The 13,918-nt window shown below is 62.1% G+C and overlaps 1 protein-coding gene across 1 annotated transcript; it reads left to right on the top strand.

Moving 5' to 3' along the window:
* Positions 1–7,595: 7,595 nt before the first annotated feature.
* HS3ST6 (heparan sulfate-glucosamine 3-sulfotransferase 6) lies at positions 7,596–13,717 on the top strand. Its single transcript, XM_032846009.1, has 2 exons — positions 7,596–8,008; positions 12,924–13,717. Exons 1-2 carry the CDS (start codon positions 7,596–7,598, stop codon positions 13,537–13,539), a joined length of 1,029 nt encoding a protein of 342 aa, XP_032701900.1. The 3' UTR covers positions 13,540–13,717.
* Positions 13,718–13,918: the final 201 nt, after the last annotated feature.

Here is a 13,918-nt window from a genome sequence, read left to right as displayed (position 1 = left end):
CCAGCCTGTGATCTGCACACTAGGAGTCTAGCAGCCAGCCTTGGCCAAGGGCAGGCCCACCGCAGGTGAGCAGAGACTGGATGCTTTGTCACTTCCATGCTGAGTGGTTAGCAGCGGTCTCCAGGCCCAGGGCTAGGATGGACTTTGCTTATGTCTCCCAGCACTCCTGGCTTAGCACGCTGGCACAGCACATCCCTGAGTGAACCCGATCCAAGAACAGGCTGGCCTCCTGCAAACTGGGCCGATGTGTCCAGGACATAGCCCTGGGGCCAGCTCTCCAGGGCCAGATCTCTAGCAGGGTGGGCTGAAGGACCCACGGGTGTCTGGGGCTGGTGCTGGGTCTGGTGAGGCTGGGAGGGACGTTGTGAGAGTGGGGCTCCAAGCACACATCCAAACGTCCAGGTTCCCTGGCAGTGGGGAGGGCTGGAAGCAGGGTCCTCGGTGGGGTGACGGGAGAAGGGTGGACCCAAAGCCCCGAGGTCCCTTTTCCTCGGGAGCCTGGATATGGATGGCTACGAGCAGGGTCTGTCTGCCTGGGCCGGGCTGGAGCGAGAGGTCTCCTGTGGATTCATAAATCCCCCCACCCTCTTCCTCCTGCTGGGTTACACCACCGCCTTTGGCCTGCAGCCCCAGTTCCTCCTTGAGAAACAAAAGACTCTTAGAACCCAGTTCCCGCCACCCCCACCGCTGCCCCCTCGTGTGCCAAGTGGATCCTCCAGGGCACAGCCTGGCAGCCAAGGGTTCTGCTCTGCGGTGGAGGGCTCCTCTGCTCTGCCAACACCAGTCACCAGCAGCCCGCAGGCCCATGCACGCAGAGGCACCCAGGGCAAGGGCCTGGCGGGAGAGAGAAGACATCTGTCTGGGATCCCACAGCAGAGGGCATGAGGGAACTGACCGTGCGTGGTGCTTGCGCTCACTCAGGGCTTTCTTTTTTCTGAGTGACAAAGACCAGGGAGAGCCGTGTCTCGGGTGGGGGTGCTGCCGATGCCCAGGTCCCAGCAGACCCCTGACTCCAGCCATGTCTGTCTTTGGGCCGGGCCGGCAAGGCCAGCAAGGGGACCTTCGCCCAGAGAGGTCGGCGAAGGTCACCGCCAAGCCAGCCACCGTGCCCCCACCCTCATACGAGGTCCTAGTAGGGGACCCAGAGCGATGACCCTCTCTGAGTCCACCCGTGCTCGAGGATCCCTCCCCAGGCAGGGACGCAGTGACCGTGTGCACACCTGCTGGCAGGGGGCGCGCTCGCTCCGCGCTGCGCGTGCGCCGGCCCGGTCCGCGAGGCCCTGCAGTTCCCCAAGGCGCCGCCAGGGGGCGAGCGGCGGCATTTCCGACGACGGGGCCCGGGCCGCGCCCGCGCCCGCGCCCAGCCCGGGGCCCAGCGACCCCGAGGCGCTCGGTGGTCAGTGCCTGCGTCGCCCGGCCCCTCGGCCACGCTGGCCCAACCTGCCGGTACCCGGCACACAGGCTGGTGGCTCCTGGCGTCCGAGGGCGCAGGGACCCCATTTGGAGGCTTCACGAAAGGGACGGGCGCAGGGCGAGCCGTCGAGGCCGGAGTGCGGAACGGAGGTGGGGGGTGGGACGGCTGCTGCCCGGACGCTCCAGCCTCTCCTCCAGGACAGCCCGGCGGGACCCACGGGCACCGACGCCTCCTGCCTCCTCTCCCCGCCGCCCTGCCACCTCCTGGCCCTCCTGCGGCCCCAGGTTCCAGCTTCCTCCTCCCGCGCATCTTTGGCCACGTTTGTCCCCATAGCAGTGAGAGCCCGAGCTGGCCTCCCCCGACCAGTGTGATCTTTGCAAAATAGCAGTGAGACCAGAAACTTCCCTGGGTGCTTCCCGCGGCTCTGCTGGCTCTGGTCCCACAGACCCCACTTCTCCAGCTAGATTTCCACTCCATGCATGAAAGTGGTTTCACGCAGTGTAACCGTGCAGTTTCCGCTATCTACACCCCTGCACGCGGACTCTTCACCTGGGCCTCGAGGCCAGCCAGGCTCTATTCTAAAACATGCTCTCTGCTCCGGCCCTCTCCAGTTTGCTGTTCATTCTTCCTCATTTCCTCCCCGTGTGCTAGAATCCTTCTAGAAGTTTCTCCTGGTGGCTCTCTCCTTCCCCCACACCACAGGGGTCCTGGGCGGGTCTCCTATACATGTGCACAGACAGGGTCTCTACTGTCCCCTTGCAGGTCTCACCCCTCCACAGGTCAGAGACCACTGCACGCTGACCTCATTCCTTCCCAAAGGCTGAGCCCCGTGGGAGGCTGCACCTAGTAGCAACCGAGGAACGGATATCAGATGGCACTGCCTTCTGCCCACTCCCTCTGTAGGGACCAGTGAGCCAGGCCACACATCTGCGTGAGTGTGTCCGTGGTCTGGGGGTACAGGGATCTCGGGACCACCAACCACCCTACCCTGGCCCTAGGGTTCAGCTTACCAGAGTTTAGGGGCCAGAAGCACAGACAAGACTGTTGGTGGGCCTCCTGTGGCTGACAGGAGGCGAGGGGCCGAGGGTTACCTGTAGACGGGCTCTCTCCACCCCAAGCCCTCACCGCCCCACAAGGTCTGTCTCCAGGCATGATTTGTTCCTTGTAAAACCACAGAGATTACCCATGCGTCAGCCCCTGGCTTCATGTCTTATCATGTTTCATCTCCAGTGAGGACGTTAACAAGCTGCTCTTGGCTTCAAAGGGCTTGGCAGCTGCGTCTCGGGAGCAGGACTCAGCAGGAGGTATGGCCCTATGGGCTCTGTACACCCATGGCAGGCTGCCTGCTACCCTGGGCTGCCCCCTTTGCCTCGGACTCCAGTGGCTTTTTGCTTCCTTAGTCTCCGCATTGTGGATTTTTGCTGGGCCCCCATCTCAGAGCCAGAACCCCTGGTGTGTGTCTGGAGGTGGGGGGAGGGCAGGGAAGCTGGAGTCAGAGGGAGGAGAGCAAGGGCTGGGATAGCGGGCAGAGTCACTGTTCTTTGAGGCGGGTGTCAAATTTCAGGGTCCTCTAGCCAGACCGGGAAGCCTGAAGCTTAGGGCAGTGGGGGCTGCTGGGGAATGGGGGAGTTTGAGACGTCTGCCCCAGGATGCTCTGCCCTGGCATCTGGGTTCTGGGTCTCCCTTGAGGGCCAAGCCCAATAAGACTGGCTGCATGCCTGTCTGTGTGTCTATCTGGCCAGCTGTGGTGGTGGAGTGCTTCCCCTGGAAATGAGGGGTGGATGGAGTGTGGCCTTCTCTGGTGTCCTGTCCACTGCCCAGGCTGGAGTTGCTTCTGGGACTAGGTCACTGGTGGGCAGAGAGCTGCACACTTGGGGCTTCCCACATTGGGGACAGGGGCTGGGAAGCCTGTGGACACCCCCCACCGTGCACAGCTGTGCACACATACACCCCACATGCACACGTGCTCCTGTGGCCTCGGCAGAGAGCGGAGTTCCTGAGCCTGCATCAGCGTCCTTGCTCCCAATGGAACGTGCTCCAGATGACACAGTCACTGTGTCATTCACGGGGACTCTCACCAGGGCATCAATGGCTAGACCAGAGCCCCGGTGCCCTGATGGGGCCACTTAGATGATACCCAGCCTTCCCCATGATGCTGAGCAGCTTCTGTGTCCCGAAGCCTGGCTTGGGGCTGTGATGCTGGAGGAGGTGGGGTGGGGTGGGGTGGGGTGGGGGCAAAGAGAGTCCTGTTTCTATGAGACCCTTTAGATCGATTTTGAGCATACAGGCTGTTGCCAGTGCTCGCCTCTTGCAGAATGGGGACTGCGTCCTGGAAGAATTGTTTCATTGTTATAAAGGGAGCTGATCCAGGCCAGTTAGGGATAAGCAATTTGCAGGGCCCCATGGTGGGTCCCAGGGACCTGCATCCCCGCCCACTCCCGGAGAAACAGGGGACAGTGGCAAACAACCCTCTGTCTGTGCTGATGGCTCCAGGAAGACCTAAGGGAAAGCAGTGAGGGTGGCTGGAAGCCAGCTGGTGGCTTCCCCTGTGCAGGAGAAGGTTCTGGCCCCTTTCAGCAAACCCCATGGCCTTGGGCAGGCTCCCTGTGGGTGTGACCCCTCCGTGTGGCTACTTATCTCGGAGGCCCTCCTTCCTCCCCATTCCCGGCCAAGGGAACTTCTTCCTCGGTCCCTCCTGACACTGGGAATCTTGTCTACCTTGGTAAAGCCTTCTGTGCCCCACTGTCCCCAGGGGGAGCTGGTCACCAGGAAGCCAGGTCCCAGGAAAGTCTTTCCTCCTCAGTCTTGTCTCCCAGGAAGATGAATTATAGTAGTGAGGTCTGCCAGGGCGAGAGCAGCTTCAGCGCACCCCTTCTTGTGCTGGGGTCCCTGTCACACATCCACTGCCTCCTTATCATAAAGAGCTTGGGAGCTAAGCACCCAGAGAGATGGGGGGGCAGTGTCATCTTTGCTTTCTAAGGTAGGAAAGTGAGGTTGAGAGAGACTTGATGCCTGCAAGTTCCCCTGCTGTGGGGGGGGCGTGCAGAGCTGGGCTTGACTCAGCCGCCAGCACAGAGATGTCCTCGCTGTCACCCTGCCCTATGCTGCCTTCCCCACCCCACCCCCCACCCACCGCTCCCTACCAGAGTGAGGTGGGAGCAGTGGGCTCCGGGGGCCGGGGGTGGGTAGTGGGTAGATATCGCTTAGGGGTCCCCCTCCAGGAGGAAACCGCATCCTCTGTGCTCAGGCAAATCCGGCATCTGAAGTGGAAACACCCCACACAAATCAAGGACAGCTGGGCCTGCCCTTGGCCGCAGCCCCCTGCTCCTGCCCCCCTCCTTGCAGGCTCCAGAAGCCCAGCGGGCTGCGGGAGTGGGTCTAGGGGGTAGGGGTGTGGTTGCAGGGAAGGGAGTCCCAGAAGCCTCGCATGTGTGAAATCTCCCCCAGCTGTGCCCCGAGGAGGGAAGGACGTCCCAGTGTTAGTAGTCACTTTCCAGAGTGCGGCAGGGGCTTACACACCCCACCCTGCTGCCCGTGGGACTCCCGATGGGGGTGCCCACCCTGGGGAGGAGACAGGCTGCAACAGGGGTGGAGAGGAGCGTGGGAGGAGCGCACACATAGGTTCTTTCAGCCGTCTGCACGTGCGCGCGCGCACACACACACACACACACACACACACAGCCAGTCCACTAGTCATGCAACAAACGTTCGTGAGGCTGATTCCGAAATGCCCAAATTCAACCTTCAAAAAGATTCTTCCTGAGAGGCTAAACACAGAGTTGCCGTGTGACCCAACAATTCCCATGCCAGATACATGCCCGAGAGAAAGGAAACGTGTTCACACGAAAACTTGTGTGTGAACGTTCCCAGCAGCGTGATTCCCAGTGACCGAAAGCCGGGAACAAACCGGTGTCCCTCAACGGACGATTGGATCACGGAAGGTGGTCCATCTGGGCAGCGGGACGTCCCTCAGCCGTATGAAGGAGTGAGGCTCCGACACCCGCCACAACACACATGATCCTTGAAGACATGATGCCGACAGAGAGGAGCCAGTTGCAAAAGACCACGTGTTGTAGGACTCCACCTCCAGGGACGTCCAGGACGGGCCAATCTGTAGGGACAGAGAGCAGGTGAGCGGTTGCGGGGGGCTTGGGGAGGGGAGAATGGGCAGCGATGGCTAACGCGGCTGGGACTTCTTTTCGGGGTGATGAGTGTGTTCTAAAATCTACTGAGGTGATGGTGGCGCATTATGAATATACTGGAAGCCACTGAATCCCACAAGCTGGCTGGCTCAGTGGCATTGTATGGACGTGACCTCTCAGAGAAGCTGCTACTCAGCGTCAGGTCTGAGGTCTCCATCTTACAGGGAAGGAACAGGAGGCTCAGGTCGAGCTCCGAGAGCGCACTCCCTCTTGGAGATGGCCCTCTGCCCTCCACCCCTGCCCCATGCTCTCTGCTGCTGCTGTCCTCGGGCTGCTTGCCTGACCACCACCTCTTTCAGAGAGCCTTCCTTGACCTCTCCCTCCAGTCACATCCTTCCACCAGCTGGCTTTCTTCAAGGGCCCACTGGGCACTAGTTTCTGTTAGGTGTGGGGGTACACTGGTGGGCACATGTCCCAAGGCTGCTACCCTGAGTGTCCCCAGATCTGCACCCACCCTTCACTCAACAGTTGGATGGTGCCTGGAGGGAGGGCAGCAGCTAGTAAACTGTCCTTGTCCTTGGCCTCATTCCCCTCCCCCCAGCAAATTAGTGTCCTGCTGTCCTTGATACACTCCTTCTGGAAGGTCCTGAAGCAGGTGTGTGGGTGGCGGGAGGGCTGGGGGTGCTGAGGAAAAGGTACTCTCCGTGGGAGGAACAGCATGAGTGAAGAAGGAACAGCATGAGTGATGGCCGGGAGGTGGAAACCCACTGTGCCTGTGCTGGGCAGGGAGGCAGAGGGGACACCAACGTTTAATGCTGGATTTGGAGCCCTGAGAGATGCCTGCTGTGACGGTGGGTGCTGCAGGTGGAGTGGGACCTCACCCAGTAGAGCTCTAAGGAGAACCTGGCTGTTTGGAACAAATCCTCTTCTTTTTATTTATTTATTATTTATTTTTTTTAGGATTTTAGTTATTTGTTAGAGAGAGAGAGAGAGCACGTGGGAGCACAGGCAGACAGAGTGTCAGGCAGACGCAGAGGGAGAAGCAGGCTCCCTGCCGAGCAAGAAGCCTGATGTGGGACTCGATCCCAGGATCCTGAGCCGAAGGCAGCTGCTTAACCAACTGAGCCACCCAGGCGTCCCAACAAATCCCCTTCTAAGCTAGACGAGAAGAAGAACTTCGTGTGACCCTGTGTGTATCAACCTGCACCCCAGACAGTGCTGTGCCAGCAACCCGCCCACAGGGATCCTGGCTGAGTCTTGCCCTGACAAGCAGGTGCACGCCTGGTGTCTGGGTCCTGGGCTGCGGCCCTCATCAATGGTCTTCACCCCATTGGCTCTGCAGAGCCCCCTTGGTCCAGGGCTGCTTCTGGGTGGGAGCCCTGGAAATGACTGTGGGTCAGGGAGGCCCCTGCCCCTTGGAGGTACCCCAGGTTTCTAAAACGGTAATCCTACTTGGCGACCCTCTCCAGCCGCCAGGGCTGTGACCCTGACGAATAGCAAGCCGACTGTCAGCAAAGCGCTCCCTCTTCTGCCCTCGGACTTCCCTCGACTCCTGGGAACCCCTCTGCGCAGTAGGGCCCAGGTCCACGAGCCTCCGTGATCCACTGGCTCCGCCCGCGCACCTGCTGCTCCGCCCTGGTCCGGGAGGGGCCGGGATCCGTCTTCTAAGGCACTTCAGTCCTGTCACGGCCCTGAGACCCGACCTTTCGCCGCAGCATCCAGGCGCGTAACGGTGATGACCCCGGAGCCGAGCGGGCGGGAGCCCAGGGTCTGGGGGAGGGCGCGACTGCGTAGCCTCCGAGGCTCCAAATTGCGCCTGGGCCTCCACCCGCGCCGGCGAGTCCCAGGCAAAGCGGTGGTCCAGGGGGTGGGGCCACGGAGCTGGGCGGGGCCTCTAGGCCCCGCCCCCGCCCTCTCCCTGCTCGCGGGGTGGCGGGGCGCAAAGCAGAAGCCGGGCGCGGGCTGGCTGAGCGCAGCACCGGCCGGGATGCGCTTCCTCCTGCACTCCCCGTTCCAGGGCCTGAGCGCGGCACAACCCCATGGCAGGTAGCGGCGGCGTGGGCGGCGGGGTCGGAGGCGGCCAGGGCGCGGGGGCCGGGCAGGGGGCCGCTCTGAGGGTGCCGCGTGCGCCGCCGCTGGTCGCCGCGCTGGTGCTCGGCGCCTACTGTCTCTGCAGCCTCCCGGGCCGCTGCCCGCCGGCCACCCGCGCCTCCGTGCCGGCCCCCGCGCGCGCTGAGCAGCTCCGCGCCGTCGGCAGCCCCGGGGCGCCAGGCCTGCCGGTGGCCAGCGGCCTCGGACGCCGGCGCTTCCCGCAGGCGCTCATCGTGGGCGTGAAGAAGGGCGGCACGCGCGCCCTGCTGGAGTTCCTGCGGCTGCACCCCGACGTCCGCGCGCTCGGCTCTGAGCCCCACTTCTTCGACAGGTGCTACGAGCGCGGCCTCGCCTGGTACCGGTGAGCGCCCGGCCTGTGCGCCCCGTCGGCTTCGGTGCGCGCCCTGGCGAGTGCCGTGGAACAACCGCACAATGGCCCCCTGGGGTCTCACTGGAGACGCGGTGGGGTGAGGTATCCAGGGATCCGGGCTGAGACCAGCCTGATGGGGAGCCGAGGCTTGACCTCGGGGACGCGGTCCCCCTGCATTGGGTTCCACAGAAAGGAGGAGCGGTCACTGGCCGGGGTTTCCCAGAAACTTTGAAAAGTCCAGGGAAAACCCTGGTTCAGGGTTAATGAGGGTTCTCAGCAAGACTGGAGGGGGGAGTTCAATCCCGGAGGAGCAGTTTGAAGGTAGCGGGGCTTCAGCAGCGTTGGGAACGCTTCGTGCTCATCTGCCCTCCCCCGCTGGATCGCTCTGGGAAAGCATGTCTGACTTCTGGCCTGTTACCCCAAGAATTTTTCCTGTAGCCTCCTAGAAAATGTATGACCTCTCTCCCAGAGCCTCAGTTCTGGAAAGAGGACTTCTCGGTGATTCTGGGGGTCTGGATAAATTCTGGGTTTTCTTTAGAAAGGGGGAAGAGGAGGGAATGGGGACCCCAGCCTCATGTCAAGGGCTCTGTAGTTGCTCTGCTGCTGTCTGGATGGTCTTGGGGTACCTTAGCAAAAGTGGGGAGCACCCAATCCCGGCTGAAGCAGGGTGAGGCACTGCCCTCTCTCTCCTTCAACTGTGCACAAGCCGGCCATGGTGCCCCGTCCCTTCCTGCGGGGAAATGAGGGCTTCCAGATGGAGAATGAGTCACCCCATTCCCCGTAGCTCTCACCTCATCCTCGCCGAGCTATGGGGCAGAGAGGACCCAGCCAAGGTCACCTGGTGAATTAACGGGGAGTGCGGGGTGGCAGGATCCAGACTCTTGACTCCCTAGTATACCAGTGGCCTCTTCCCAGATTCTCCCCCTACCCAACCCACCCCCCAGCCAGTCCTGGGACACTCCTACTTGTTATCTTTGCCTTTTGCCTTAAAATCACTCATGGGTTTGCGGGGGGGCCTCAGTGTGAGCAGGGATCCTGGGTCCTGAGCTCTGAAGGGTTGCTGCTGTTTGGGGTCCTAGGGAAGTCAGGTGGTGATGGGGAATCGAGTCCGTCCTTGGATCCAGCTGGCTGATCCCAGCATCCTCGATGCTCAGGGAGAGACAGCCACCCCACTCTGATAGTGCAACCGCATTCAAAAGCCTCCCCAATTCCCTGGCTGCGGTGCAGGGGGAGAGGAAGAGGAGGAAGGAGGGAAAGAAGAAGAGGAGGGGCAAAGGGGCGGAGGACACTCTGTCACCTAGAGTGAACTTCAGAGCCCACCCTGGCCCCCATGAGCGTTGACTACAGGAGCTGCAGTTGGGTGCTGAGCTGGGCTAATGAGGGTCTGCTGCAGGTTCATCCCAGAGGCTTCTCAGAGAGCCTGGGGTCCGCGGGCCCTGTCTGGCCCCCTCTGGGTACAGGCTCCGGTACTGGGGAGGGTGAGGCACTTGAGAGGCAGGGGGTCCTGATTTTCAGCTCTGGGTAGGGGCTCTTCGGATCCTGGAGGGCCCGAGATGGGGGGGTGGTTCCAGGAGCATGTCTAACTCTGGTAGAGAAGAGCCTTTCTCCTTTCTCTTTTTCTGAGCCACCTCCTCTGGGGGGAGGGGTGGATGCAGAGAGTGCAGAGGCTCAGGTCCCAGGGGCCTCCATTAGTCCAGAGCTGTCTCCCAGGGCTGGCGAGTACCCCCGCTTCACCTGCCAAAGCAGAGCCAGGGGGAGCCAGGCTCACTGAGCTTCTGGGGTGTGTGTACTGACGTGTGGAGGTGCACTTGCTGTGCTCCTGGCTGCCGTGTGCCTCTGGACCTGTCTGTCCTTTCCACCAGCTGTGAGTGTGCAGTGAGCCTCCGAAAATGCCCACCCCTGCCTCAGGGTCCCCTAAAGCAAAGAGGTTACCCCACCCTGGCCATGGTCTGGCAGTGTTGTCCACTCTCAGGACCCCGGGTTGGACCTCCAGCGAGTGCAGAGCCCTGTTCTGGTTGGAGAGTTGGGGCAGGGAGTAGAGGAAGAGTGGCCAGTGCCCACCGTGGAGGGAGGCAGATGGGGGAACCCCCTGGCTCTGGGGCGCCCAAGCAGCAAATGCAGGAGCAGTGAATTCGGGGTCTAAGTCTGTGGGGGGAGGGATCTGGGCTTCTGTGGGACTTACCTCTCCCTGCTCACCCAGAGAGAGGTTCATGGGACTGGGGACTTGAGGTCCCCACTCCCCCCAGCACCACAGAGTTCCACACAGAAGCTAGGACTGGTTTCTGCTGGGTCCCAGGCCAGGCTGGATGGGGCCCAGCAGAGGTGTAGGACGGAGCTAGCGAGCAGCCAGCAGGGCTGAGGAGGAGAGAGTCGCCCAGGGCTGGACTGAAGCCGCAAGAAAATGCAGACCAGATGAACTTGGGGTGGGGTGAGGAGGGGTGTCCACACAGCAGCTTGTCACATGTTTGCCGTGTGGGGGTCAGTGTCTCGTTCCCTCTTTTCCTCCCTATTCTCTCTCATCTCCCCCAGATCCCCAGCCCACCCTACCCCATTCCCCAGACCAGGCCTGCGGAGAGTCGTTGAACCCAAAGATCTCAGAGCTCAAAGCTGGTGTGTGGTGGGAGCGGGCTGGGAACAACATCCCCGCTCCTCCCCGCGGTGGGAGCCGAGGCACACGCACCAGTCTGCTCCTCTGACTTCCTCGGAGAGATGCACAGTGGGTGGTGATGTCTTCCTTGTAGCCCCCCCTCCCCCCCAGGCAGGAGTGAAGGGGAGGGGGATATTCAGAAGCCGAAGTGCCCAGTCTGCGAAGGAAAAGAGGGTGCACCCCTGAGGTCACTTGCTGCCTGGGGGATAGAAGGGATGGGAAGAGTGTGTCGAAGGTGGACGGGGTGTCCCTTGAGCAACCGAGGCCTTTGTCGTCCCTGAGGCAGGCGATGAAGCGAGGCTTCTTCTTCTTCCTCTTCTTCTTTTTAAAAGATTTATTTATCTGGGCTGTGGCAGGGGCAGAAGCAGAGGGAAGGAGAGTCCCTGCTGAGCACAGAGCCCAGTACCGGGCTCGATCTCATGATCCCAAGGTCAAGACTTGAGCTGAAACCAAGAGTGGGTCACTGAACTGAATGGACCACCCGGCACCCCAGGGACGGTGACTTCTCATGTGGCCTGGCTCACTGTGTCTTTGTGGGTCTCAGCAGTGAGGTTCAGCGTGGGGAGACCTCCCTTCCCTCTTGTGGAAGCCTTGGGTTTCAGCCCTTGGTGTTGTCACCAGCCAGGCTCTCCCTGAACTTCGCCTTTTGGAGGGGGAGGACTGGGGACTACTCCTAACTGGACTCCCAGCGGTGGGAGGCAGGCCGAGAGGTGCAGGGGCTCTGGGAACAGAATCTGAGCGGACCGCGGGGCAGCGGCTGCAGCCCAGGGTTGTAGGCTCGTGTCTGCCCTCTCTTCCAGCTTCCTCCATGAGCCTCTGTGTGCCTGCCTATCAGCTGGGGCAGTGAGTGGCATAGAGGGAGTCCCAGCTCAGTCGTTCATGAAGACGGGGGAAGCAGAGCTGTCCCCATTGCTTCTGTAGACCCGCTCTGCCTGAAGCTCCCATAGCTAGCAGACCGTGCAGCCCACCTGACCCCCCAGAACCCCTGCAGGGTGTCAGGGAGCCAGTGGCAGGGCCTGGACTCCCACTTACACATTCCTGTCCCACCACCAGCACCATCCAAGCTAAACACCCTAACTCGTGGGTCTGTGCATCTGGGCATCCGCCTGACCTGAGTTTTCTTGGGGCTCTGAGCAGGGGGAGGAGACTCAGGCCCAGCCTCCCAGGGTCTTGCGTCTGCAGAGGGTTCCCTAGGCTGGACAGAAACCTGAACTCCACCCTGTGGGTCAGCTCCCTGGCTGGGGCCCATCCTGTGGGCTATGGGCTGGGTAGAGGCAGCTCCCTCAGAGGACAGAAGCGGGGCCAGCCCGCAGAGACCTCCCCTCCCTAGCACAGGTCTCAACAGCCTCTGCCTCTGTTGACCTAGTTCCCGGCCCTCCCTCAGGGTGGTTTGCCCAGCTGGCCAGGCCACACCCGGCCCTGCCTCACCCTGTACTACCTGGTTTGCAGGTGTGGCCTCGGGACACTTCTCAGTGCACCTGCTTACCATCCCCCACCCCCAGCCCCGCTGCCTGCCCAGCCTTCGGAATGGGCTGCCCCAGGTTTGGGGTGGTCAGTGGGCTGTCACCAATCACCTCCCCCAGAACCTTGGGATGGGGTCGGTGCTCCCCTCCCCGGACCAGAAATGCTGCAGCCTTGCCCTCTGGGGTGTAAGCCAGGTCTGGGAGGTCCAGGCAGCTGGGGACTTGGGATGGGTCCTCAGGCCGCCACGCTCACTGTTCTCCGGTGTGCGATGGCTCCATTCTGATCCATTCTGATCTGGTCCAGGTCAGTGAGAATTAGCAGGGCTGTAATCAGAGGCCAGAGAGGCTGTGCCGGGGTGGGGGGCGCTGCCCTCTGTTGGGGACACTTGTCAGTAGGCAAGGCAGGTGGGGCTATGTGGGGCACAGGGTCAGGCCGCGGGCCTCGCGGGAGACCCAGCAGTGTTGGGTGTGGGTGCAGTCCAGCTCGGGGAGGGTCCCAGCAGAGGTGTGGGACCGAGCCAGCTGGCAACCAGCAGGGCTGAGGAGGAGAGAGAGTCACCCAGGGCTGTGCGGGGGACACCCAGTCCGAGTACAGGGGAGCCTGTGCTCGGGCCGGGTGTCCCCATGGCCTATATCCCAGGCTTCCCACCCAAGCACCTAGGATGGGTGGGTTTGCTGGGGAAGGCTTGCCCGCCTTGGAGGTTTGGGATGTCCGTGGAGGAAGGGGAGGTTTGTCCTGGGTCTCGTGGGGGCCAGCACTCGCTCTCACCTACTTCTCCTCATCCCTGTTGCCCAGGAGCCTGATGCCGCGCACGCTGGAGGGGCAGATCACCATGGAGAAAACCCCCAGCTACTTCGTGACGCGGGAGGCTCCCGGCCGCATCCACGGCATGTCTCCGGACACGAAGCTGATCGTGGTGGTGCGGAACCCCGTGACTCGGGCCATCTCCGACTATGCCCAGACCCTCTCCAAGACCCCGGGCCTGCCCAGCTTCCGGGCCCTGGCCTTCCGCCACGGCCTGGGCCCGGTGGACACGGCCTGGAGTGCCGTACGCATCGGCCTGTACGCGCAGCACCTGGACAACTGGCTGCGTTTCTTCCCACTGTCCCGCTTCCTGTTCGTCAGCGGCGAGCGCCTGGTCAGCGACCCGGCCGGAGAGCTAGGCCGGGTGCAGGACTTCCTGGGCCTCAGACGGGTGGTCACGGACAAGCACTTTTACTTCAACGCCACCAAGGGCTTCCCCTGCCTCAAGAAGGCGCAGGGGAGCGGCCGCCCGCGCTGCCTGGGCAAATCCAAGGGCCGGCCCCACCCCCGGGTGCCGTCGGCGGTGGTCCAGCGGCTGCGGGACTTCTACCGGCCCTTCAACCGCAAGTTCTACCAGATGACTGGCCAGGACTTTGGCTGGGACTGAGCAGGACAGGCCAGCCCGCGTCCTGCCGGGGGACACTCAGGAACCGCAATTCATGCCCGTCTCCCGGCCAGAGCCGCCCGTGTTCAGATGATGGGTAGAGAAAACTATTTAGGAAATACAGTTTGGATCTGTGTTCTTCCACACAAGCCTCGAAGGCTGCAAGGTGGGGGTTGGAGGGGGCCCCGTACAGGGAAGTGGTCATCACACCAGCTCTCCATGCAGGGCACTGTTCCCGTGCCAGGCATGGTCCCAAACCCAGGTCTCACACATGACTTGGGGTGTGCAGTGAGCTTGGCCGCATGTAACAGATGAGGCCCTGGGGCTCAGAGAGATTTAGGGCCTGCCCAGCTACACACAGCTTAGACCTATGGTTCTGGGG

Source organism: Lontra canadensis, unplaced genomic scaffold (genome assembly GCF_010015895.1).
Source record: "Lontra canadensis isolate GAN:19392208 unplaced genomic scaffold, GSC_riverotter_1.0 scaffold171, whole genome shotgun sequence".
Lineage (NCBI taxonomy): Eukaryota > Metazoa > Chordata > Mammalia > Carnivora > Mustelidae > Lontra > Lontra canadensis.
This window is presented reverse-complemented; position numbering and strand designations above follow the sequence as displayed.

Bases quoted from the DNA above. Each gene is read 5' to 3' on its own strand.
- HS3ST6 (XM_032846009.1), top strand. From the start codon at position 7,596: ATGGCAGGTAGCGGCGGCGTGGGCGGCGGGGTCGGAGGCGGCCAGGGC. The intron at 8,009-12,923 runs GTGAGCGCCCGG...CCTGTTGCCCAG, and splicing joins CGCGGCCTCGCCTGGTACCG to GAGCCTGATGCCGCGCACGC.